Source organism: Bactrocera oleae, chromosome 5, assembly GCF_042242935.1.
Source record: "Bactrocera oleae isolate idBacOlea1 chromosome 5, idBacOlea1, whole genome shotgun sequence".
In the NCBI taxonomy this organism is placed as follows: domain Eukaryota; kingdom Metazoa; phylum Arthropoda; class Insecta; order Diptera; family Tephritidae; genus Bactrocera; species Bactrocera oleae.
Genome location: NC_091539.1, coordinates 15,084,862 through 15,110,350, shown reverse-complemented (window position 1 = coordinate 15,110,350; position 25,489 = coordinate 15,084,862). Strand labels below are relative to the sequence as shown.

The 25,489-nt window shown below is 35.7% G+C and overlaps 1 protein-coding gene across 3 annotated transcripts in view; it reads left to right on the top strand.

Annotated features, from left to right (window-relative positions):
- The first annotated feature begins 1,860 nt into the window (after nt 1-1,860).
- LOC106617476 (protein unc-93 homolog A) overlaps nt 1,861-25,489 on the top strand; it is a 31,711-nt gene continuing 8,082 nt past the window's right edge. Inside the window, exons 1-6 of one of the 3 annotated variants that reach the window (XM_070109554.1) lie at nt 9,874-12,257; nt 18,019-18,383; nt 18,703-19,141; nt 22,526-22,855; nt 23,977-25,254; nt 25,317-25,446. In XM_070109554.1, the coding sequence (XP_069965655.1) occupies nt 18,989-19,141; nt 22,526-22,855; nt 23,977-25,254; nt 25,317-25,446 (1,891 nt within the window). In that variant the 5' untranslated portion in view covers nt 9,874-12,257; nt 18,019-18,383; nt 18,703-18,988. Of the gene's footprint in view, nt 2,137-9,873; nt 12,258-18,018; nt 19,142-22,525; nt 22,856-23,976; nt 25,255-25,316; nt 25,447-25,489 lie in introns of those variants that run through there. The other 2 variants (XM_036371290.2, XM_070109553.1) reach the window with 2 other exon arrangements.

Below are 25,489 nucleotides of genomic sequence, written 5' to 3'. Positions count from 1 at the left end.
CTGAATGTGCTATGTCTGGGCTATAAGGCGGGTGAGATAGAACTTCCCACCCACAGTTTTCCACATACTTTTTAACTGGCCTTGCAACATGAAAAATTTTTGATTCGTGTCTGGTCGCATGTTCTGGTCGTTTTTCCGCGATGGCCTTTTTCAAACGGATCAATTGTTTTCGGTAGAGGTCCCCATTGATCGTCTGACCCGATTTCAATAGCTCATAATAGAGCACACCCTTGTGGTCCCACCAAATACATAGCATCTCCTTGGCACCATGGATATTCGGCTTTGCCGTGGATGTCGATGGTTGGCCGGGCTTTAGGTTATCATAATGAATCTATTTTTTATCGCCAGTGACAATCCGATGCAAAAATGACTCCTTTTGGTGGCGTTGAAGCAACATTTCCGACATGCAGAATGGACGATTGACGTCTCTTGGCTTTAATTCATAAGACACCCAATTTCCAAGCTTCTGGATGAATCCTAATGATTTTAATCGTCTGGAAACGGTTGCTTGATCAACTCCTAATACTTTTGCAAGTTCTTCTTGCATCTGGCATGCATCTGCGTTGAGCAAAGTCTCCAATTCTTCGTCTTGAAATTTTTTTGGCTGTCCGGGTCGTTCTCCGTCGTCTAACTCGAAATTGCCACTTTTAAACCGTGCAAACCACTTTTGGCACGTTCGTTGGGCTAAAGCATGGTCACCATAAACGTCCAGTAAATTCGATGGCTTTCGGTAGCACTTTTCTTCATGTTAAAGTTATGAAGAAGAACTCCCTGCAAAAACACTTTATCTGGTACAAATTTCGACATTTTCAAATGAATGAAACAAATTGTTGTTCACGCTAAAACAAATGGCATCTACTGAAAACGACCCGAAATGACAGTACCTTTGAAATGAATGTAGCCACAGATGAACACGACGCGAAATAATACTAGTAGAGCCCTCTCTTAGAAAACCGCACGAATTAATGCATACGCGCAATATATGATAACTACGCCATATAAATAGAAAAAATGTTTCTGCTTAATTAGCAAGGTAAAAGAGAAACAACACACTCATTTAGGAGAGTTTATGGGGGATACTTTCAAGAGAAATATTTTTTTTGTTCCTGTGGTGAAATGTATCAAAATCTATTGAGCTGTTGAGATTTTAATGAATGAATTTGGTCACGGTGTTGCTAGGCGACATTAATGCAAGAACAAGCGTAAGTGGAACAAATACAAGAAGGGAGTTCTAAGAGTACTATAAATGAGATGTAACCGACTATTTATGCAACTCGTTTTTTATGATTTTGTTTAATTACGATTATGGTTATTGTTGTTAGTAGATTTCAGAGAAATATTTTGATAGTTTTTAGATAGTTTATCGCTATATATTAGTAAAAATCGATCTGTGATGGAACGTACAACCTAAACCTAGAATGATAGATACAATTGTTGAACCTTTCTAAAAACTTTATTTGGGTAATGTTGTTAGCAGGTACTTTTATTGTGCAAGTTTTAGAAAGTTTTTATATTTGTTTAATAAGTCAGTTGCCTTGATTTTATTGAGTGAGGAAATAAAATTAGAAACACTCGAAGATAAAGGTATGAAAATATTCCATTTAATGTAGTTTGTAGTATATTTAATAGTAACAGTCGTAAATAAATTATTTATAATAATATTTTAAAAATATATAACTACGGGAATCTACATTTTACTCTTATGAGCTTCAGGTTTTTTCTATGGCAACTACGATACATCACTCATACGCCTGCGCGTACTTATCTCATACGAAAAGAAGAGAAATGCACGGATATTTTCTTTGCTTTGTTGAGACATTTCAATTGAAACAGTTTCAGTTCGTTTTTTCAACCCGTCGACTTTATCACGGTCTGGACCAGTGAGGAAATAAATAACATAACTATACAGTGCAATGTGGGACTGAAATTTTCAGGAAAAAAACTTAATATCTTTTAAAGTTTAGTGTACAAAGGTGAAAAGAAATTTAAATGATAATATCGATAAATAAAATTAAATGAATTAATAAATGAAATTAATTAAATGATTTGGCATCAAAGAAAAGTTAAGATGATATTTCTTTACTGCGTTGTGCCAAATCCATAAAAGGAGTTTAATATACGTACCTATATACATAGGTATGTGAAAATCCATTGAACTTACATTTAACTAAGATAAAATTGTTTAATTTGTGCATATACATAGCTACATACATTTATTTGATATTGGCTCAACATGAACTCGCATGCAGACGGTGGGCAAAGGTCGCGACAGCATCAAATATCGACGACGGGTATTTTCGAGTTTGTCAATCTGTAAAGCACAAAGAAATCTACTAGCACAAAGAAATCTACTACACATACATATATCTGCTGTACACATACAATTGTATGTATGTATATGGTATATGTATGTACTTACGTATTTACGAAAAGGGATATGTTGTGTGGCTGATACTCCCTGCCCCACATGTTTGCTGTAAAAAAGTTGTTTTTGTGAGTCTGCACACCAGGGCGTCGAGCGTAGACAAATCAGGACATTTTCGATCGCCAACGCCTTCAGTGGGTGATGGATGTGTTATGATAGGATTATGAGTCTTTAAGATTGAATAGGTGCACAAAAGCAACGTATGATTGGGTGTAAAACCAGTTTGAAATCTGCCGATAACTAAGTAATTAAAAAGTAGATGAGAAGATGAGAAAACGAAACTGTAGCAAAAGTAGTGGTAAAAAAGAAAGGTTTTACTATTGAGCAATTTTATTAAATATGTGCTATATGAGCTTGTAAATCCTATGAAGAGAACAAAATATAAAAGAAAGTTTCATCAATATTCAAAATTAAAAATTCCTAATTTATGCGTTGAGCTACTTTTGACTGAAGAATTTTTTTTGCTATTACGGTGATATGAACACATCTGTTTAAAATTAGGATACAGGATCAACTTAGAAAAAAAAAATCATACCTTCCTCGGCTGTTTTAATAGTTTATCGTCGCAAATTGGTATTTTTTAATATTTTTATACCCTGAACAGAGTATATTAAGTTTATCACGAAGTTTGTACGAAGAAGAAGAAGAAACTGGGAGACCCTATAAAGTATATATATAAATGATCAGCATGGCGATTCAGTTAAGCCATGTCGTGTGTTTGTATATACACTAGTCTCTTAGTTTTTTCGACATCAATATATTATATATAGCATATGTTTTTTTTTTTGCGGGTAAGGGGGTAGAAAATGCTTTCCGCATCATCAGTGCTGTCAATGGTATGTGTAACTTGCGGGTCACTAAAAACCCCCCCTCTAGGGAACCGTCACCCACCCTGGAACCGCGTTTTCAATACATCAGGGTGGCGGTCCATATTCCTCATTGAGAGATTTACATCTGCACACCTGCGTCCAGGTCCCGCTTTTTGCTGCGTAGCAAAGTTACTTCGTATTTCTGGATAATAGCCCAGTTATCTTCGCTCTCCACCATGACGCTGATTAAGTAATTTGAACCGACCAGGTTTTCTACGGCGTTCCCTTTGCTATCGCTCACAGTCAAAGAATGTGTGTTTAGCGTCGTCTTCAGTCGCATCGTTGTACAGGCATGACGACTCTTCGACTTTTCCCATTATGTAGAGGAATTTTGTGAAGTATCCATGACCGGATAGTAGCAGTGTTATGTAGTCTTCTCCGAATTCACGACTTTTTCATAAGTTTAGGTCTCTTACAAGTCTGGCCGTCTATCTGCTCTGATTGTCGTGGACATTAGAAGCTTTCTCTTTTCTTGGCTGGGCCCCCTTATGTTGGCCATTAGTCTGCTGAGTTGGGAGATGATTTTCACTGACTTTCCTGCGGTGTGCTGGATTTGTACCCAGAAGCTTAATCTTTTGTGTCCTTAGAGTATCCGTAGTCGTTTGCATACTTATATCGAGAGTTATGTGCTTATTTGTTAGCAGTAGTAGCTCAGTTTTCTCCGTAGCGAGCTGAAGGTTGTGTGAGTCAAGCCATGCTTGCGTCTGTATCATGACCTGGTTTAGCTTTCTTTGCAATGTCGTCCGCGTAGCCAATTAGGTACGATTTGTCTGGCATTTCAAATTTTAGTATGGCGTCGTGGCTGATGTTCGACAATTCTGGATGGATCCTTGTGCAGCATCTGACGTAACCGCTATCTGTCGTACCGCACCACAGCTCTAAGGTAATTGGGGATTTTAAAGCTTTTTTCGAGAGCGTAGATTATGTCCGCCCATCTAGCGCTGTTGAAGGCGTTTCGGGCGTCTAGAGTCGCCAGCAAAACCACTCTTTTGTACTTATGGCATCTGCGCTGTGCGGCTTTTAAGCTTTCAATGATGCATCTTATATAGCTCCTAAAGTTGACCTGCCGGGTCTAAAGCCGTGTTGTCTAGGGGAGAGTCCTCCAGCTTCGCCGCTTCGAGTCGGGGTTTAAGTAGCCTTTCATAAAGTTTTCCCGCTGTGTCAAGCATACATAGTGGACGGTATACTGATGGCAAGTTGGGATCACCGTTTCCCTTACTGATTAGCACCAGGCGTTATTTTTTCCAAGGTTCAGAGAATATTCCGGCTTCGAGGCAGGCATTGTACATATTCTACTGCCGGTGCCGGTCGCTCTGCAGCGATTTTTATAAGGATTTCTATTGGGATCCCGTCCGGGCCGGGTGATTTATTAGTTTTGAGCTTTCCAGTAGCTAGTTGTAGCTCTTCGAAGGTGAACTGGAAGATATATAGCATATAGTTGCCATACAAACTGACCGATCAAACTCAAGTTCTTATAAGAAATCCGTTGTGTTTGTAAAGGGTATTACATCTTCGGTGCAACCGAAGTTAGCGTTTTTTCTTTTTTTAAATTGTTTCATACCTTTTTAATTTGAAACGTTTTGTTAAAAATTGTTACAAATATCTGCTTAAATATTTAGTTAACAAATTGTTAGAGCATTTTGTAATTATATGGTGTTTCCTTTTAGTTTCATCAAATACGTAGAACCTTCTTGCACTATGTTATTTTAATGTAATATACATACTTACATAATATCAGTTTGTGATCTCTCCATTTTTGCTCTCTAATTTGCAAGAAAATATTAATATTAGTTTCCAATTGCATTCGAAATTTCAGCTCTAAAGCAGATACGAAGTTCTTCTAAAATATTATTATCCATACATGTATTCCGAGTTAATTTACTCATCATAATTTCATTTCATTTTACTTTGTTTAATTTAAATTGTTTTACACTAGACTACGTACACTCGCAATTTTTAATTTTTATTGACAGGGTATTCGGTGTTAAGCTTTCTTAGTTTTATTGAAATAATTCATTCAGGCCTGGCCCGATACAATTTACCACCCTTTCTAAATTAAAAAGAAAATATCATAGTTTCATTTTTATATATTATATATAAATTAAAAAAATAAACTAATTTTACAAATTATTTTATTTAAATAAACTTATATATGAATTAAAACCTTTAAAAAAAGGGAAATTATATAAGTATTTCATACATTTTTAGTTCTACCCTACTTGAACACAAGCTGCTAAAAGCAATAGTTCTACTCAATTTTAATATAAAAAAATGTCCTCATGACCTAATATTCCGTTATCCGCTTCAACCCTTTAATTCATATTATCGAACGCCACCCATGCTGCTTCGATAATAAGCAGTCCCTGGATATCATATGACAACCTCTGACTTTTTTGTTGTGTTGTTATTTTAAAGAACCATTGACAGGCTCAAGACAAACATTCTGAATCATACTTATATAAAATCTGAATCATACTTACATATATCACACGAGTTGCTCGAAAATAGAAAACGCGAGCTCATTTTACTGTGGTTAATAAGGCAGTCAGTTTATTGACCGTACTGTGTATTAAATATAGTCCAAATATATTGTATAAGCAAGTAAGGAACGCCTAAGTTCGGATGTAACCGAACATTTTATACTCTCGCAAAGTCAAATGGTATACTCGTTTGAGATTTCTTTGTGGATTGACTGATATTTTCGGTAGAAAGTCAACTATAGGCACTGGGGTCCACATAGTTAGTACTTAGGGGTTTGAACAGTTTTGGTTCGATTTAGACAATTTTTGGCCGCAAGGTGGCATACTTCATTTGCATTATTCACGCAAAGTTTTACCCCGATATAATCATTGTTACCTGATTTGCATAGTGGAAAGTGAAAGAATCAGATGGAATTGAAAATGGTGTTACATGGGAAGTAAGCGTGGTTGTAATCCGATTTCGTCCATTTTCGCACTATGACATAGAAACATGAAAAGAACGTTATGCACCGAATTTGGTTGAAATCGGTTGAGCAGATCTCAAGATATGGGTTTTCACCTAAAAGTGGGCTGTGCCACGCCCACTGACTAATTTTGAACGCGGTTTCTATAAAGCCAATTTATACCATCTCAGAGATAAAATTTAATGTCTTTGGCGTGTTTAGTGCTTGATTTATCGCGCTTTTAGTAGTTTTTAACAGTACCGTTATATGGGGAGTGGGCGGAGTTGCCACCCGATTTCAACTATTTTCACACCGTCAATAGAAGTGCTAAAAAAATTTGCTTCTAGTGAATTTTGTTATTATAGCATTAGCGGTTTAGGAGATATGCACATTAAACCTATTAGAGGCGGGACCACGCCTACTTTTTAAAAAAAGTTTTAACTGCAGTGCCCCTCCCTAATGTGATCCTGTGTACCAAATAACAGTCTTGTATCTTATTGCGGAGCTTAGTTATGGCAAGTTATTTGTTTTTGATTAATGGCGTTTTGTGGGCGTGGCAGTGGTCCGATTACGCCCATCTGCAATACCAACCGTCTCACGGTACCAAGAAACATGTCTACCAAGTTTCATAAAGATATCTCAATTTTTACTCAAGTTAGAGCTTGCACGGCCGGACGGACGGACAGACAGTCACCCGGATTTCAACTCGTCTCTTCATCCTGATCATTTATATATATATAACCCTATATCTAACTCGATTAGTTTTAGGTGATACAAACAACCGTTAGGTGAACAAAACTATTTACTCTGTAGCAACAGGTTGCGAGAGTATAGAAAAGAAATTCATAAAAAACGCGGCTGGCTTATTTTCAAACTACATAGCGACATAAAGGATAGACTTTCCGTTAGTACTGAAAATGAAAACCATTTTAGAATAGCAATAATAGTTGTTAATTGTCGGTAATTATAATTCGGTTTGTTTGTTATAAAAATATAACCTAAAGGAAATGAAACCCTATTGACTTTCCCCAATATGTAATGATTATCACTTTAAGGCTTCTTTTTGTTTTGCTTTTGTAATTATGGTATACATAGGTTTGTAATATTATATATACATACAAATTGCATACGTGCATAAAAAATATCTGAATTTGACACTTAGTGCTATTCAGTTGTGTGTAAATTCAGTAAACCTATGCAAGCAATTTTTTTAGCTGTGTACATTTGTGTTTTTATTTTAAAAAATTCTCGAAGTTTAACTGATTTTTATTACCGTGTTAATACAAATTTTTAGTGATTAAACTCTCAGTTTCATGATAAGTATTTTATGTTCTGTTTTGTGCGGTATTAAAAAGTATTAAAAAGTTTAAACTTTCCAATTTTTGGTGCCGAGTCAGCCTTTCTTTCATTTTGTTTTATTTTATTCTATTTTCTCACTTTGTTTATCTTATTTACTTCTTTATTCACAGCTGTGTTGCGTTTAGTTTTTTATTTGTTACAGTGCTTCTAAAACTGCTCGCTATATTGCTTCTTCAAATTGTCTTGGTTTTAAACTTTGATAAAAAAAAAATTGTTCTTAATTGAATTTATTATTATTAATATTTTATTAACACACTAATTTATTATTAATCTATTAAATTTTGTTCTACCTACTCTTTTATTTGATCTTCATTCTTGTGGTTTATTATGTCTTGTAACTTCCCCAATTGTAACATTAAAGGCGAGTCAGATCGCTACGTTTCATGCTGGCTTTGTGATGGGCTTGCCCATATTAAATGTGCTGGACTGACTGGTAGAATCTTAGATTCTATTATCGACTGTAAGGGATTGCGTTGGTCCTGTTTAAATTGTAGATCTATTGAAATCGATCTATTTAAAGTTTATAGGGAGACACGCAATGGCTTTAACGAAATCGGTCGTGATCTTGTAACCCTCACTGAAAAATTTAGGCACTATGAAAAATTGTTCAAATCTTTTAAGTGCCTGAATGATTCTCACGAATCCTCTAAACCTGCTCCTAAGCGTAAACGTCCTTCCGATGAAGTAACACTTAGTTCTTCTGTTCAGAAAAGAACGTCTCCTCCCAATGACCTAATAAATCTCTCTTCTCCTTGCCCTCAAGGTGATAAGCCGTCAACTTCCAAAGAGCTCAATTCCCCAAAAGCTCTATCTAATAGTAATAAGTGTCTCACAACTCCAGAGGCTCCCCCTATTAACTTAGTAGCATCAGTTAATAACTTGATAGTTATTCCACCTAAAAAGTCTATATTTATTTCGAGACTTGCCAAAGATACCTTGGTGGAGGACATTAAATCTTACATTTCGTCACGTTTAAAAATCGATGATATCAATATACGTAAATTTAACTTCAATTATGATAGAAGTATATCATCGTTTAAAATAGACGTATCTCTTGAAACATTCAAAAAGATCTTAGATAGTTCATTCTGGCCACCTGGGACTTTTGTATGCGAATTTAAACCTAAACTTAGAAGTCAAACTGAGGAAAACAGTGTTAAATTACCAAAAGCAACCACCGATATAAAAAACTGATTGGTAGAAATTCGCTAAGCATTTATTATCAAAATGTTAGAGGTCTTAATACAAAATTAACTGACTTGTATTTGAACAGTTCCATTTTTAATTTCCATATAATTGGATTTACAGAAACTTGGTTAAAACCTCACATTTTTGATAATGAGATTTTAAACAGCGAATTTCAAATTTTTAGATGTGATCGACTGAACAGAATCGGTGGAGGTGTTCTATTTGCCGGCAATCCTCTATCCCATCTGAAAATATTCTTGTTCCAGGGACCGACTCATTTGAATTTAAATGTATTAGAGTATACGTTAATAGTTGCTTTATTTATTTAACCCTATCTTATATACCACCCCATTCCGACTTATCTGTATACATGCAGCATGCTTCTTTAATAAATAGTGCTACCTCGATGGCAAATAATGCAGATTCAATAATTGTATTAGGTGATTTCAATTTACCGTGTGCTTCGTGGAAACCATTCGATGACTATATCGTGCCGATTTGCAATCGGTCATGTTTTAATGAGTTTTTCGAAAAAATGTCCGAGTTGGGTCTGAACCAAATTAATTTGATTCCGAATAAATTTGGTAAATGCTTAGATTTAGTATACGTTGATACCTCTGCTAAGTGTTCCGTTATTCAGAGTAATCCTCTTGTTCTACCAGAGGACTCATATCATCCTGCTTTGGAAATATCTGTCGAAATCTCAGGCATTGTACGGGATAATAATCATCAAACTTCGTGCTTCTGTACTCGGTTTAACTTTGCAAAAGCTAATTTAAAAAAATTAAATATAGAACTTTCTACAATAACATGGCCTAATTATAATGGTGACACTGAATTGAGTGTCTCTCATTTTAATAATATTATTATGAAATTATTTGAAAAGTATGTTCCAATAGTAATTGTTAACAAAAACAAAAGTATAAGTCCGTGGTTTTCGAAAGAGTTATATAAATTGAAAAACAGAAAAACTCGAGCCTTTAAACATTTTAAAAAAACCGGTTCACTTGTCGACTATTCTAAATATTCGCTATTGCGTCGACAATATTTTGACCTAAACAAAAAATGTTATAATAATTACTTAAATAAAGTTAAAAAAAATATTGTAAGTAATCCAAAATCGTTTTATGATTTCGTCAACTCCAAACGCAGGATTTCCAAATTTCCGTCCGCAATGAAATACAAATCTATCATTTCAAGTGACAATGATATTATATCCAATATGTTTGCAGAATTTTTCAAGTCAAACTACTGTAATAATTCTTCCAAAACTTTTTCTTATCAGCAAGTGCTGTGTTCGAATACTTTAATTAACGCCCCAGTTATTTCTGAAGAAGACGTCCTTTTTAATTTAAATAAGTTAAAACCATCTTTTAGTTATGGCCCAGACATGATACCCTCATGCTTCCTAAAAAATAGTGCCAAATATATTTACTTGCCTTTGACAAGGATATTTAATTCCTCTCTTAAACACGGTATATTTCCTTCAATATGGAAACAGTCATTTATAATCCCTTTGCATAAAAGTGGATTTAGATCGAACATTGAAAACTATAGAGGTATCGTAAAACTATCAGTTATACCTAAACTTTTTGAAGCTATCATCACTGACCATATAACCTTTTCGATTTCTCCGTTAATTTCCCCATCTCAGCATGGATTTCGTAAAGGGAACTCGACTATATCAAACTTACTTGAATTTGTAAACCATGTATCATTGGGTTTTAGGGAACATAAGCATACGGATGTTATATACACAGACTTTAGCAAAGCTTTCGATAAAGTAAATATCTCGATTCTCATACATAAACTTGATCTGCTGGGCTTTCAGCCAAGATTCCTTCAATGGGTATCTTCCTATCTTTATAATAGAACACAACGAGTGATATTTGAGGATACACCTTCAGATACAATTAATGTTTCTTCTGGTGTTCCGCAAGGTAGTCATCTTGGCCCGATTCTGTTCTTGTTGTTTATTAACGATATCTCTTCAGTAATAAAATTCTCAAAAATTTTATTATACTCTGACGATGTAAAGCTTTTTAAATCATACACTTCAACTGAGGAAAGGTGTCTGTTGCAAACAGACTTAAACAATTTGGTTGCATGGTGTGATAGAAATGATTTGCCATTGAATCTCAATAAATGTAAGACGATGTGCTTTTCCCGTAGATCTGTGCACCCCTCTTCTTACGTAATAAAACACCATATTCTAGAGCAAGTTTTAAACTATGTTGATTTGGTAGTTAATATGGACCCTAAGCTTAATTTCAGTCTTCATATTGATACCATGGTCTTGAAAGCAAAAGCTGTCCTCAGTTTTGTTAAACGTTGGTCTAAAGAATTTAGAGATCCGTATATTACTAAAACACTTTATACAACTTTGGTTAGACCTATATTGGAATATGGCTCTGTGGTATGGAACCCTAGCTACCAAATCCATTCTGACAAGTTAGAGTCGGTTCAAAAACAATTTTTACTTTTCGCCTTAGCGCATTTCCGTTGGGATGCTAGGGTAAGTCTACCTCCATACACAAGTCGTTTAAAACTTATTAATCTACCTACACTTTCTAGTCGTAGGGAAATGCTTGGCATAATATTCTTAGTGAAACTTTTGAATGGAACTGTTTGCAGTTCTTTTCTCCTGTCTGAAATTAAATTTAATATCCCGGTTCGCCTTTCGAGGCAGTTTAGACCTTTACTGCTAAAATCCTGTAGATCAAATTTTGAACTAAACGAGCCATTCCGCCGTATATGTCATGATTTTAATTCTCATTCCAGCACATTTGACTTATCTGACTCACTTTTCAAAATTAAAAAGACTTTATTGTTTTCTCTTAAGAAATGAAAATGTAACAATTTATTATATTGTAACTTTAGATCTTAGCTGTTGAAATTTTTGTTTCTGTAGCTGAACAGTTTTAGATCTCAACACTTAAAAAACTCTCTTGCCTTTTCTGACTCGGCTAATTCCGCACGTATGCGGATTGCGCCCCTCGCGTCGGTTGGGCGGGAGGAGGGTAATCGTTGGGTTTATTATTAAAGTACATATACACAAACACTTTCTTATTTATGTAGAGAAAACAGCGCCTATCATAAATTACACATTGCGCCATTGCCATTATGTTTAATACTTATGACTAGTTAGAGAGTTAAAAGGAAATCTGTGTTTGACAAATTCCCCAACAACGAACAAATAATTGTTTGAAATGGATGAACTTAAATGCATGAATTTTGAACTTTATTATGGTGCCCCTTAATTGTGACAAGCAGTTTTGAGCGCAGTTCCTAACAAGATGAACCGATCCGTCACTTTTATCATAGATATTACAAATAATTTCTGTACCGATTGGTGGCGAACGAAATAATGGTTAAATTATTGTCTTATTTATATATTTGGGCTTAAATTTTAGAAGTATTCACGCGTTGAACAAAATTTTCGTCCAAGTTCAACTACCTTAAACTCCACCCGTTGGTAACCAAATTATAAAAGGTATAGTAAATAGAAATGCATTACAATTAAATATATTATTTAGCATTGTTAGAATGATCCGAATTAGGTCAAATATGCATAGTTTGTTTGAAAACTTATTGTCATTTTGCTACGCTCATAGAAACGGTCCAATTGTACAGTACAGATCCGAATAAAGAGTTTGGCCTTAGGAAGCAGCGGGTATTAGATGATTCCCTGTCAATCCCACCAAACGCATGCTTGGCCACAATTTACGCCGGCTCACAACATTTCAACCACGACCATTTTCGTAAGTGACCAACTCTTAATCATCAGTAACCATCGACTTAAGAAACGAATTGATTTTGTTGCTTTTCAACAGTGATTCGCAAATGCAAATTCTCTCCTTGAAGTTTTAAATGGTTCCAAATGACTTTTGTGCGAAATGTTTTCAGGTTAGAAGTCTTTTTTAATATTCATACGCATTTGATCTATAACTTTTTACTATAAATATTTCAAATATGACCAAAATTTTGGTGTAATTCACAGAAAAAAGATATTTTGAATAACGAACTCCATGATAAGTCTTGTATGAGATTTAAGCCATAACTGAATCATGTAAATCTCCTCTGTACTTCTGTCTTACCCAGTTTTTCCAAGCTTAACGTTAAAATGTCATGGATGTCATACCTTCAGTCATCTGATCGACTTGTATAGGATCGAGATTAGTGGTGCAAACAGTTTTCTTATAAGCTGAAAGCGCTTTGTCGATATTGAGCCATCTGCAGGATGGGTCGAAAGACCCGGACAGTTTCAGACAGTTCTTTATCATCATTGAATATTTTACCTAGAGATTGCCCAATCTTATCATATATCCTATGGGTATATGTTATATTACTTACTGTAATCTTCACGCGAAGATGCATACAAAACATTTACGTACATTTTTCATATTATTTGTAGCAATCATTATGATTTTTTCGTATACGAGTACATATGTACAAATTTCAAAAAATGCAAAGAAATGAAATATTATAAAGAGAAATGGAAAATGTTTAACTCGCAATTTTTGCAGTCAAATTGACTTGTCTTAGCTTACACTTCGACTTGTAATATGAGCAGCAGAATAGCCAGTCATCAAAATTGCAAAACCAAAGTTCTCTATCCACTGAAAGCAGAAACAGCTGTTAGCCAGATAATGATGCTAAGTGGTAGCTGACATGTAAAATACCCTCAAGTACAGTAGGACAACTATTATTAAACAATATTTAAATTCAAAGTTAACAATATGTTTTTTATTAAAAATTATTTAAATTAAAAATTACGAGCTTTGAAGATAATAAAGTACAGATAATCAATTTTCAGTGTAACAAAGATTGAAATATGTATATTTCTAATTGAAAGTAGATCACATTTAACGTAGCAATATGTAAGACAATATTCATAGTCGTGGAGTCGTGGGTTGTCTTTCTCATAAAAGTTGCATAATGGCATATTAGTACTAAAGAGTTGGTCTATCGCAATTACTTTTTATTATGAATATTTAATAGGTGGTGGATATATTATTTCGTATTGCGTGTAATAGAGAGCGAGTAATAGAGAGCGAGCCACGTCAAGCTTTCATAGTAATTGTAAACAAAGTTTTCTCTTCCTTTCGTTTTGGACGGCATGAACTAATTTCTGTCAAACACTCTAAAAAAGTAAAAGAAGAAACTATTTATTCTTACATATAACAAATCTCTCAGCATCCTCTACCGCCTAAATATTGTACATAAGTGGTACTGAGAGCATAACATGCGATCCGATATTTCACTATACAGCATTTGTTGAAATTCCGAATTTTATATTTTTTGCCGTTTTAAGCGCTCCAATTTCTGTTGGTGGAATTATTGACAACGTGAAATTAATTTTGATTTAGAGAGATTTCCGATTGAAGAAACTATTTGTTGAACAGGTTCGGATAATAAAAAGTTAGTGTTATGATACCGTAGCCGACTGCAAAGACTGTGATTTATATGTGTTCAAATTTTGATGATCACACAATTATTTCCGTTTTTAAATATTTTTGTCATACAATTTTAATACCACCAAATCACGGTAGAAGTTGTGAGTGAGAATAAATTATGTACAATACTCAAAATCTCGACGAGATTTACTTCATATACATACAAAGCACGCAATAACAGAATATATTCCGTTATAAATATGTACATATTTATATTCCTGCAGTACTAGCCAAATGAAGCAAAACAGCTAAAGCGACCAGAAGGACACATACATAGTATATCCCTAGAATGCTCTCGTTATTCATGTTAGTCAGCCGTTGGTCCCTCAACCTACGCATAACGCCTCATATTTTCATTTGCGGATTATTTCGTGCGTTTTGTGTTTGATGTAAGCGTTCAGCATCAGTAAGGTATAATTTACGTATTTAACGAAATAGCGGCAACGATGCCAAACTGATTGGCGTTGCTGTGCGTGCGTTAGGCAAACTTTTTTATGATTATTACTAATTCGTTCTTATAAGAACATGTCATTACATAATATTATGTGCATACATATTTATATACATGTATGTACGTACACAACAACTTTGTGCATTATGATTAGCCACTCATTCCACGTTACCGTTATCTTTCTTTCCTTCAATGAATGCCTTTGAAGGATGTTCCTATCAGAGACAATATTTGGAGTTTATTAGTACGCTATTTCTCGCACATGGTCACCAAGACTTATTAAGAAGTCTTATAAAAATCGTTCTTCTCGACGTACTTTACACGAGGTTCCCCACTTTCGCCGGACTTATCAATAAATCGTAGACTTCACGTACCTCCACAAACAAAAATCCCATGAACATAGTCAAATCACATGTTTTATTATACTCTTGAAACATGTTGTTACAGGGTATAATAGTTTTGTTCACCTAACAGTTGTTCGTATCACCTCAAACTAATCGAGTTAGATATAGAGTTATACACACATAAATGTTCAGGCACATGTTTCTTAACACCATAAGAAGGTTGGTATTGTAGATGGGTGTAATCGAAGGTTTCGAATCTTTAGGTTAAAATCTATCTCGTGATATACTTGAACGATTTCACCCACATTCGGTATATAACGTTCCTCGCACATTTCTATATTACAGTGCAAAAATATGAAAGATTAGACTACAACCACGGCTACTTTAGGTCAAAAGTGTTTAAGCCCCTAAGTACCGAATATGTGGACCCCAGTACCAATTGTTCACTTTTTAATGAAAATATCGGTCAATGTGTGAGATATATAATTAAAATTCAAATAGGATATAGTATGATAGTAGTATGTATGTCGAAAATGTGTTTCATGGGGTCAATAGCCCCCATATACCTAATATAAAGTTTTTTGAACTTCCGTATGACGTTATACCGCATATATCGGCCAATATGTGAGATATAAAACTGATGGATTGTGTTTTAATCATAACAGTGTATATTTGTGCTTAAAATGGATAAAATTCGGCGAAAACTTGACCTAGCCCCCATATAACTAATAGCAGGATTTTTAAACATCCGGTCGACTTTAGCAATAAAACTGAGTCTAAGAGAATGGCCTTCAATATAAGTCAAGAAGATACCAAATTTGATTGTTATTTATTCACGATTTAATTGAATAATCGATGTTTAATTCTTTAGCAACATTTTTAATATAATGTTTTGCCAGCACCTGAAGGAATTTCCCGGGTTTTGATTCGTGAAAGTTGCAAGAGTATATAATGTTCGGTTACACCCGAACTTAGCTCTTTCTTACTTGTTTTTAATATGCTTCGGCGCCTAATAGTTCAACCCACCAAAAAGATGGTCTCCCGCACTGTACCGTTTGATACACCCTATTACTGAAAATAATTAGTACTTAAGCGATTGATTTTGACTTGGGGAAGCAAAAGTCGCGACTCATTTCCTTATGGACCTCACCATTGGCGGTAGCGTTGAACTCCATTTTCAGGTTTATAAAAGTATGGACCAATATTACATTCGGCATGCAAACCATACTAGACAATAACGCAATGAACGCAAGCATTAATGAAAAGTTTCTATAAGATTGGCCCGTTTTATTTGCCTCGTCGTTGACGAGTCCGTAGTGCTTTCCAAGTTGGAACGCGAAATTTTATTATTTTACTTTGAAGCACTACCAACTAGAGGTCTTGAACCAGAGGAGCATATTTAAATATGGCATAAATATTGCATTCATTCATTCACACATGGTTCTACAATTTATATACATATAATGTATTCATACATGTTTCTATATACAATACATACATACGTTTAGCTATAGTATACAAATATACTTTTTTTAAATATACTATATATCTCATACGTTACTATTCTTTACTATAAAAGCATATATTTAGTATTATTATACTCTCTCTAATTAGTTCTGCTCTAGTAGTCATTTCCAATACTATACGATTAGGAGTTTTCAGAAAGAGCGAATCAATTAAAATCAAAATATAATTGCAAGTTAATCATATGAGAATAAATTAGTCGATTTGAAGTTATTAGAGTATAATAGTTTTATTCACTTAACGGTTGTTTGTATCACCTAAAACTATTCGAGATAGGGTTATATATATACAAATGATCAGGATAAAGAGACGAGTTGAAATCCGGGTGACTATCTGCCCGTCCGTTCGTCCGTCTATGCAAGCTGTAACTTAAGTAAAAATTGAGATATCTTTATGAAACTTGGTACACATGTTTCTTGGTATCGTAAGAAGCTCGGTATTGGAGATGATCGGACCACTGCCACAAAACGACATTAATATAAAACCAATACATTTTCATAACTAAGCTCCACAATAAGATACAAGACTGTCATTTGGTATAATGAACCGCATTAGGAAGAGGCCTCTGCAGTTGAATAAATTTTTAAAAAGAGGCGTGGTCCCACCCTATAATGGGTTTAATGTGCATATATCCATATAACCACTAAAACTATAATATCAAAATTCACTTGGCACAAATCTTTTTAGTAGCCCTACGGACAGTGTGCTAATGGGTGAAATCGGGCCATAACCCCGCCCCCTCCCCATATAACGGTTTTGATTAGTTATAATCTAAAAGTGCGATAAGTCATTTAGGAAACAAGTCAGATACTTTAAATTTTACACATAAGAGGACACGATTAATCTTTATAGGAGACAATAAAAAAATTGAACAATAGGCGTGGCACCCCCCCCCCCCACCTTTAGGTGAAAACCCATAACTCGGGATGTACTGGACCGATTTCAACCAAATTTGGTAAGTAACATTACTCAGACAATCCTATGTCACAGTACAAAAATGGCGAAATCGCGAGTATACAAATCAAGCACTAATGACTATATTAAAACAAAACCATACAAAAAGAGTGCCTAAATTTAGCCTCTTCGGTTAAGTTTATTTCAGATATATTTCATTTGAAGATATTTTTTATATAGTTTTAGCTGACGCGATATAAAATATAATAAAACTAAGTCAGTCATAATCATAAGTTATAATCCATTCAGGACTTTGGCGAATAATAAATGTTTAATTTTCTCGCAGTATTTTTTAAAATACAGTTTTGTCAACATCTGAATTTCCCTAGCTCTGATCCTTTCAAGTTGAGAGTATGAAATGTTCGGTTACACCCGAACTTGCCCTTCTTTCCATACTTGTTTAATAAAAAAAGCTATATTTTCCTTAAATTATTTCATTAGTATTTAAATTATTTAGTGCTATGCTGCTTAACGATTATAAAGCATACCACAATTGTAATAATGTTCTTTTCTTTTATGTACTAGAAGTTCAACAAAAGGCAAAACAGTAATATCGCGTAAATTTAAAGAATTCTTAACGCACATGACTATGGAGACGCCTGCGACAATACCTGCTGTCATTATGTTATACTATCCACGAATGTGCTCGTGACAATACCAACCAATATAGCGACAAGATAATCAAATCATTGATTATAACTTTCACTATAACAACAACAAAATATGCACTGAGGACACATTTTGAATTCACATTCATTTAGACCCAACTAACCGCATCAACAGCCAGTCAAGCGCAACTAGACGCGGCAAGAGTGTGCAGAGTGTCCAATGCAAAGCAGATTACTTGTTGTCAAAAGCTATTGAAAACTAATAACTACTTACACACATATGTAAGTACATAAATGTGAGATATTCATATAATATAAGTGCAGAAAAATAACAATAATACACATTTACAAAGTTTAACGTATAAAAACATTGAGTCAAGTCTTCAGAAAAAACAAAAAAATTGTAAAAATGTTGCACTCGAAGTGTGTAATCAAGTAATCACAAAGTTAATAATCCCAATAGCCCCATTTGTTGTGTATGTATAAGCGCTGCGTCGCTAAAGCCTCCTGGAATAACTAAATGAACCGTTACCACAAACGGCTGGTCCAAGCAGCCAAAACAAGTAAGAAACATTTAATTAAAATTTTTTTAACCTAATAGCAGCATAAAGGCATACTAATGAAAATTCGCATACTGGATTCATGAATCAGTAAATAAGCAAACACATGAAACAAAACGATTTCATCTACAATACAAATAATCAACGCGTTTACTGAACGCAAGTCTACAGTACCAATATTTACATAAAGTGGCGTACATACCGGGACACACACATGCATAGCTGTATTGGCTAACGTTGGTGCAGCATTTCACACCACGCTTCCCCCAGCTGAACAACAACGTTATAGTAAGCATCTTTGGTCTAAATTTTTGAACGCCAGTCAACATGGGTAGCTTACCGAATTTGCACGAGTTGGAGGAAATAGAGCGCCGACGTGAAAAACGCCGTGAACGTGAGCAACGTGAGCAATTGCGAGAGCAACGAGCACGTGATTCAAGTCGTGAGCGTGAGCGAATGGCGTTATTTGCACAGCGTAAGGTAAGCGTGAAACGAGGAGTTTTTATTTTTTATTTTTTATAGAAATCCTTTGTAAACAAATCATTTGTTTCATCACATTCCATAAACAGATAAATAAACTATATTATTCAATATTCCCCTAAAAATATTTGATACAAGCTGAAACATATTTAATATGCTTTTTATACTCTTACAACATGTTGCTGCAGAGTATAATAGTTTTGTTCACCTAACAGTTGTTTGTATCACCTAAAAATAATCGTCTGTGCAAGCTGTAACTTGAGCAATGAAAATTAAGATAAAACTTGGTACGCATGTTTCTTGGCAGAAGGTTTTGTAATAGATATGGGCGTAATCAGACCATTGCCACTCCCACAAAACGCCATTAATCGAAAACCAACAAATTGCCATAACTAAGCTCCATAATATAAGCAGAGAATGTTAATAAATAAATATATATATGTATTTTATATATAATATATAAATATTTATTAACATTCTCTGATATAAGGCTCTTATTTGGTATAAGGAATCGCATTAGAGAAACGCACCTGCAATTTAAAAATGTTTGGAAAAGTGGGCGTGACCCCGCCCCCTACGTTTAATGTGCCTATCTCCATGTAAACCTAAAACTATAATACCCATATTCACATGGGACAAATCTTTTTAGCACCCCCACCGACAGTGCGCAAATAGGTGACATCGTATCGCTTTGTTAAAAAATACTAAAAGCGCGCGTCTTTAAATAAATAAATTTCAACCAAGTTCGTCACGTAATATTATACCAAAATTATTATTATATTACAGTATGAAAATGTGCCAAATCAGACTAAACCCACGACTATTTTTCATATACCACAACTTTAAATGCCATATGATTCTTTCACTTTCCAGTATACAAATATAACGGAATAAAACTTTACACGAATAGTGACTTTAATTGTGCCATCTTGTGCCCAAAAATTGTCTAAATCAACCCAAAACTATAAACCGAATATATGGAACTTTTTATCGAAAATAACGGTCAACATCTGAAAAATATTATAGAAATTCGGAGAGAATGCTTTCCTAATAATAGTATGTCGAAACTGGATTGAATCGGATCAATAATTCCTTAGTCCCCATATACCTAATAGACAAATTTTCGAGATTCTGGCTGACTAACGCAACCTTTGAAGAAGCGAACTATGTATAATACTATTTACGGGTACCTAAATGATAAACGTAAACAATTCGAAACGCAATTCCTACAATTTAACAATCATTTTCATTACTTTGTTATAGAGGAAATCGTGACCTTGTGGTCACCCAATATATGTATGTATATAAAACTTTAGCGTAACCAAATGATTATTTGTGATACCTAAAAATGGATCACCAGATCCTCAAAGATCAACCAGACTTTTTGAGCTTACTACATATCTGTTTGTAAAGGCCGTTAATATCAATCCCATCCTAGGGTTCGCTGAAGGTGTGTCTGCCGCGACATTTCAATCTCAGAGGATAAAGGGCCTAGATGATTCCACCTACTCCATACAACTTTGGTAAATATTTAGCCGCACCGGGCTAAGTGTCAAGTGAGAATACCTACAATTGCTACGAGATTGACTTTGTTGAGAGTGAGAAATTCATAGGACCTCTTGCGATTCAGTCTTGGCCAGAAGGATCTGGAAGCCGGAAAAGTTCTTGTTATTGAACAGCGCTTGCTGAGCTAACGGGAGATGCAGCTAACCATAGATGCAGCGCTAGAGCGAAAAAAGAACAGCGGAATACCTCCTCAATCGGATTAAATTGTGGTAATGGTACCCTCCCTAGCTTCCTCATCCCCTTTGCAGATACCGGGGTTTTCACCGGACAATCTTATCTTCTTAGCTTCAATTACTTCGTGAAAAAGCTCCCTGCATCTCTTCTCCAACGGCTTCGCCTCGTCCACAAATTCCTCTCAGTTGTATGAGCAGAGAAGGAATCGCCAAGAGAAGGTTCCGCGATCCTTATTGTCAGAAATGCAATCAAAACAATGTAGAATTCCAGTAGTGTAGAATTTCCGATACGGAAATTAATCTGAACGATCTTCATCCTACACACTTCTTTCGAGTCGCTACTTGGAAGCGATGAATTGGGATATCGCAATATTTTATCTATCACTTCAAGAATAAAGAGTTCCGATGGAAGACAGATACGAGCACGAAGGCGGAACAAAAGATACATCTTGGACAAAGCCTCTAATTTCCTTTCCTTTCCAGACCTTTACAACCCAGGCTACCGCTTCCTTATATGGGGAAGCCGACCGTTCGTCGCCACTCCTGAGCAGCTTGTGCATACCATGATGCCAACCCGAACTATCATGCATAGGAGGTGGCCGGGGATTTTCCTTGACCACCTTCATGTAGACCGCTGTTGTTCGACTGTTGTTAATTGGATCTGGTGAATATCAGTTGATCAAGGTTTCCTCGATGGTCACAAATCGATGCTCTTTTTCATTTTTCTAAAATTCGCAGAAAGGCCTCTTCCACACGCAGTAAAAACTACATTTTAAGTCCGATTCGGTGAAAAGACTGAAATTTTGACGAAAGCCGCTTACGAGAATATGTTAGCAAATTTCTCTCAAGCTAAATTTGTATATTTATCTCGTAATTCTGTGGAATACGGTGGCTGCGGCACCACTAATGTGTTGTTTTGGCCAAATACGAGGTTTGTTTAAAAAGTATCGCGAATTTCGAATTTTCATGGCCTACATGTATTACATCCTGACCGATATCTACTTACCTAATAGCGTAAGTGCATTATAACTAGGGGTGATTATTTTGAAGTGGATAAAATAGATATTTATGAATAAATAAACTCTTTCTTGAAAGATACAAAATTCGCGATAATTTTTTACCAAACCTCAAAAGTCATACTTTGGGAAAAAGATTAAAAATCCAATTTTCTCAAAGTAAGATAAAGTAAGTAAAGTTACTTACTTACTTAGTATTAAAGTTAAATCCGATATAAATAACTAATGGAAAACTCTTTTATATGTTTTGATAATTATAACCAATTTTTGCTTTCGAAGCGGATTATATTACTAAAAGAAAAGTATTTGCCACTAACTTTTTGTGAAAACTGCTTCATATTAATGTTATCGCTTTGTTTTCTTTATTTTTAATCATTAAGGTTGTTCCACATTTCACCATGTTGCGCTCTTTTAAGTTAGTTCAAAATCAAGATTGAGAGATTATATTTTTGAGTCATCCTTATATTCTTTCCCAACTCTTAAATTTTACCGGATCTTAAGAGCAATTATTTTATCTCCTCTCTTTTTTCGTGTTCGTTTGTTCTCTATTTTTTAATATATTTAGGTATACATATTTACATGCACACAGTTTTTATATATACACATTTATGGTTTATTTACTTCTGCAGCAAAATTCCTACAACGCCTACCTAATGGCTGGTTTGGGAATGGGTGGTGGAACACTTGGCATGGCAGCTGCCGTCGGAGCTTCTCACCTAACGGGCACAGCCGCAGCAACTGGTGTTCTCGGCGTTAGCGCCAATACCCCAGCCACAACGGCTACGACTACTTTAGGTGGCTTTGCAGTAGGTGGTGCAGCTTTACTTGGCTTAGGCACACCGGCATTACTCACGAAACACCATCAACATCATCGACATTCGCTAACAACACGACATCGAGTGCTACGCACAAGAAGTTCTGGAGCGACACAGAATATTTGGGATGAACAATTGATGGAGGTAAGCTCATTTAGACATACATACCTACAAATGTATGTATATGACGGATTTGAAATTTTCTCGAAGCGTACACTTTAACGATGACCACAGTAATTTATGCGAAATTTGGTCAATTTACAAGGGAGAGAAAGCGAGGTGTTAAATACTGGCATGCACTGTCCTACCCAAACAGTTTGCAATAACTTCTTCAAAAAACATAAATAAGCAAAGGATAGACCAATGAAAATAAATTGTTGTTAGCATTTACTTATTCCTGCTCACTTCTACTCTGCACAATGAGCACTTTTGTTTTCGTTTCGTCGTTGTTCTGGCGTACCTTTATTGTCATAGTAGCCTACAGAGAACTGAGCGTTATTACTCGGCAATTATATGACGATAATTGAATGAAAATAAGAGCATTACTCAATTAATAAGATTACGATTTTGACCTTGAAAAACAATTATCCTTCAAGAAATTTTATGAGCATTTGTGGTAGAGGAAATGTCATATGTCATTACTTTGTTGAATTAAAGAGTAATAAACAATATTAACTATTGTTAATGTTTGGGGCACATTTCGTATTACGTATTCGGTGTATATTAAATGAAACGGAAAGTAGTAAACCCATCAATTGAGAAGTGGGCGCTTTGTTTGCTGGTCTAGAAATATGACCATACTTTTTGGTAAAGCCATTATGACACCTATTTATGTGGAACTTTCTATGCACCGAGTTTTACATATGGCTTTTATTTTGGCTCTATGACCCTGTTTAGATCATTAAATATTTTTTCAAAAAATAAACCAAATTTTTTTTAAATTCAAATTTGCTTTGGAATCTTTCGTCCATTTGCGCTCTGGACACTTTGGCAGATTATAAAGCTCCTCATTTAGACTTGATCATAACATACATACAAGTATACAGCCCATGAACCCACTTACGTAAAATCATTTTTTACTATACAATTATATCAAAACTACTTGTAACCGCTGTTCCTAAGACATTTCGTTCTACACAACCCTTACGAACCGGATTTTTTCCCGGCCAAGAACTATCAGCCGAACTTATGTTTCAAATTATCCAAACAAATTTACAACTTCTAATTGAGATAACGCTTAAATTATATATAATTTCTTCCAATAGCATCTTGCCGCATACTCCCCAATTTCCACACGTTCACACCGTATCAATCCAGTCTCATCATATCAGGTGCAAGCCGCATTGGCCGCCTCTCGTCGACGTGAGTCCATGAACAGTTCCATTGGTGCTGCATCGATACGACGCCTTATTACACTTAATAACCGCAACTGCCGTCATAAGATACCGCCACACGTGCGACATAAGGTGTGCCAGAGTTTCATCTGCATAGCGGTGGCGCACGGTTTGATATGCGGCGTATTATTGCCGCTCTTCGCGCTACAAGGTTCCAACTCTGTCTGGCATCAACGCGAACAGTGGGTACATGTGGGACCCAATATCGGCTCACTTCTATTAAGCGGTTGCTTTTTGATCTCCGCCGTTATGTGCCTATTTACCAAACGCCTTATACAAAAATTCGGTTATACAACAGTGATTGGCGCCAGTTACGTCGCGGCGAGTATCTTTCTCTTATGTCACCTTTTTCCCTCCATATTTACACTACTGCCGGCATATATACTGCTCGGTGTCACATACAGCCCTTCATGGATTAGCAAAATAGCATTGGTGGTGCACTTTGGCAGCAAGCTGAGCTGTTCCCAGCATGAGTGCATGCTGAGTTCCTCTCATACCACGGATGTGATAGATGAGCATAAACTCTTCTGTAATCGCGATCAAAAGGTACGCCGTTTGGCGCGTTGGTTTCAGGTGGCACAAGATCTGGGCATCATACTGGGCACGCTATTGGCATCATTAACTTTGGCTTGTAGCTCCAGTGATTGGAATTGCTTTGATAGTAGCGAAACAGTGTCAATGGACACACAAGCAACTTTACTGCCCAGCGAAAATCTGACAGAAAATATTGTGAAGGCAGTGGCTCTGCGTTCACATTCTTACAGTATGACCGGGTTTTTACCCAATATACCGGGGTACTTCGATGATTTTTACTATCACAATGAGCACGGTGAAAGAATTTGTGGGGCCGATATGTGCCCCGTTTGGCATCAGGATAACACTTTTGACGATACGAGCAACGGCACCAACGAAACGATTTACACACAATTCATTAATGAAAGATCGACTGGCGGCGGTATTACGCTGATAAGCACCTATTTATTATTCACATTAGCTGCGGCGGCTTTATCCTTTTTCGGTGGGCGTATACAAGGCACGTTTCGTCGCGACGTTCATATAAAAGGTGTTACGGATACGTTATTGTTCGCCGGACCCATGGCGTATTTCGTAGGTACTGAACAGGCCTATATGTTAGGCGACTTTTTGCGGGTAAATACTCTCTTCTCAGTTGAGTTTCACATACAAAAATACACTTTTACTCGCATTGACAGGCATTTGTCTCCTGCTCCTTGGGTATTAGCATGGTGGCAGGTGCTTTGGTCGGCATGGGTCTCATGCAATGCATAGTTTCCTGCACCTTAAGCATGCTGCTGCGTCACACCAAACGCATCGTGGTTATTTGTAAGTCCAGTTACCTTTCATTTATAGATTCATTGACAATCAT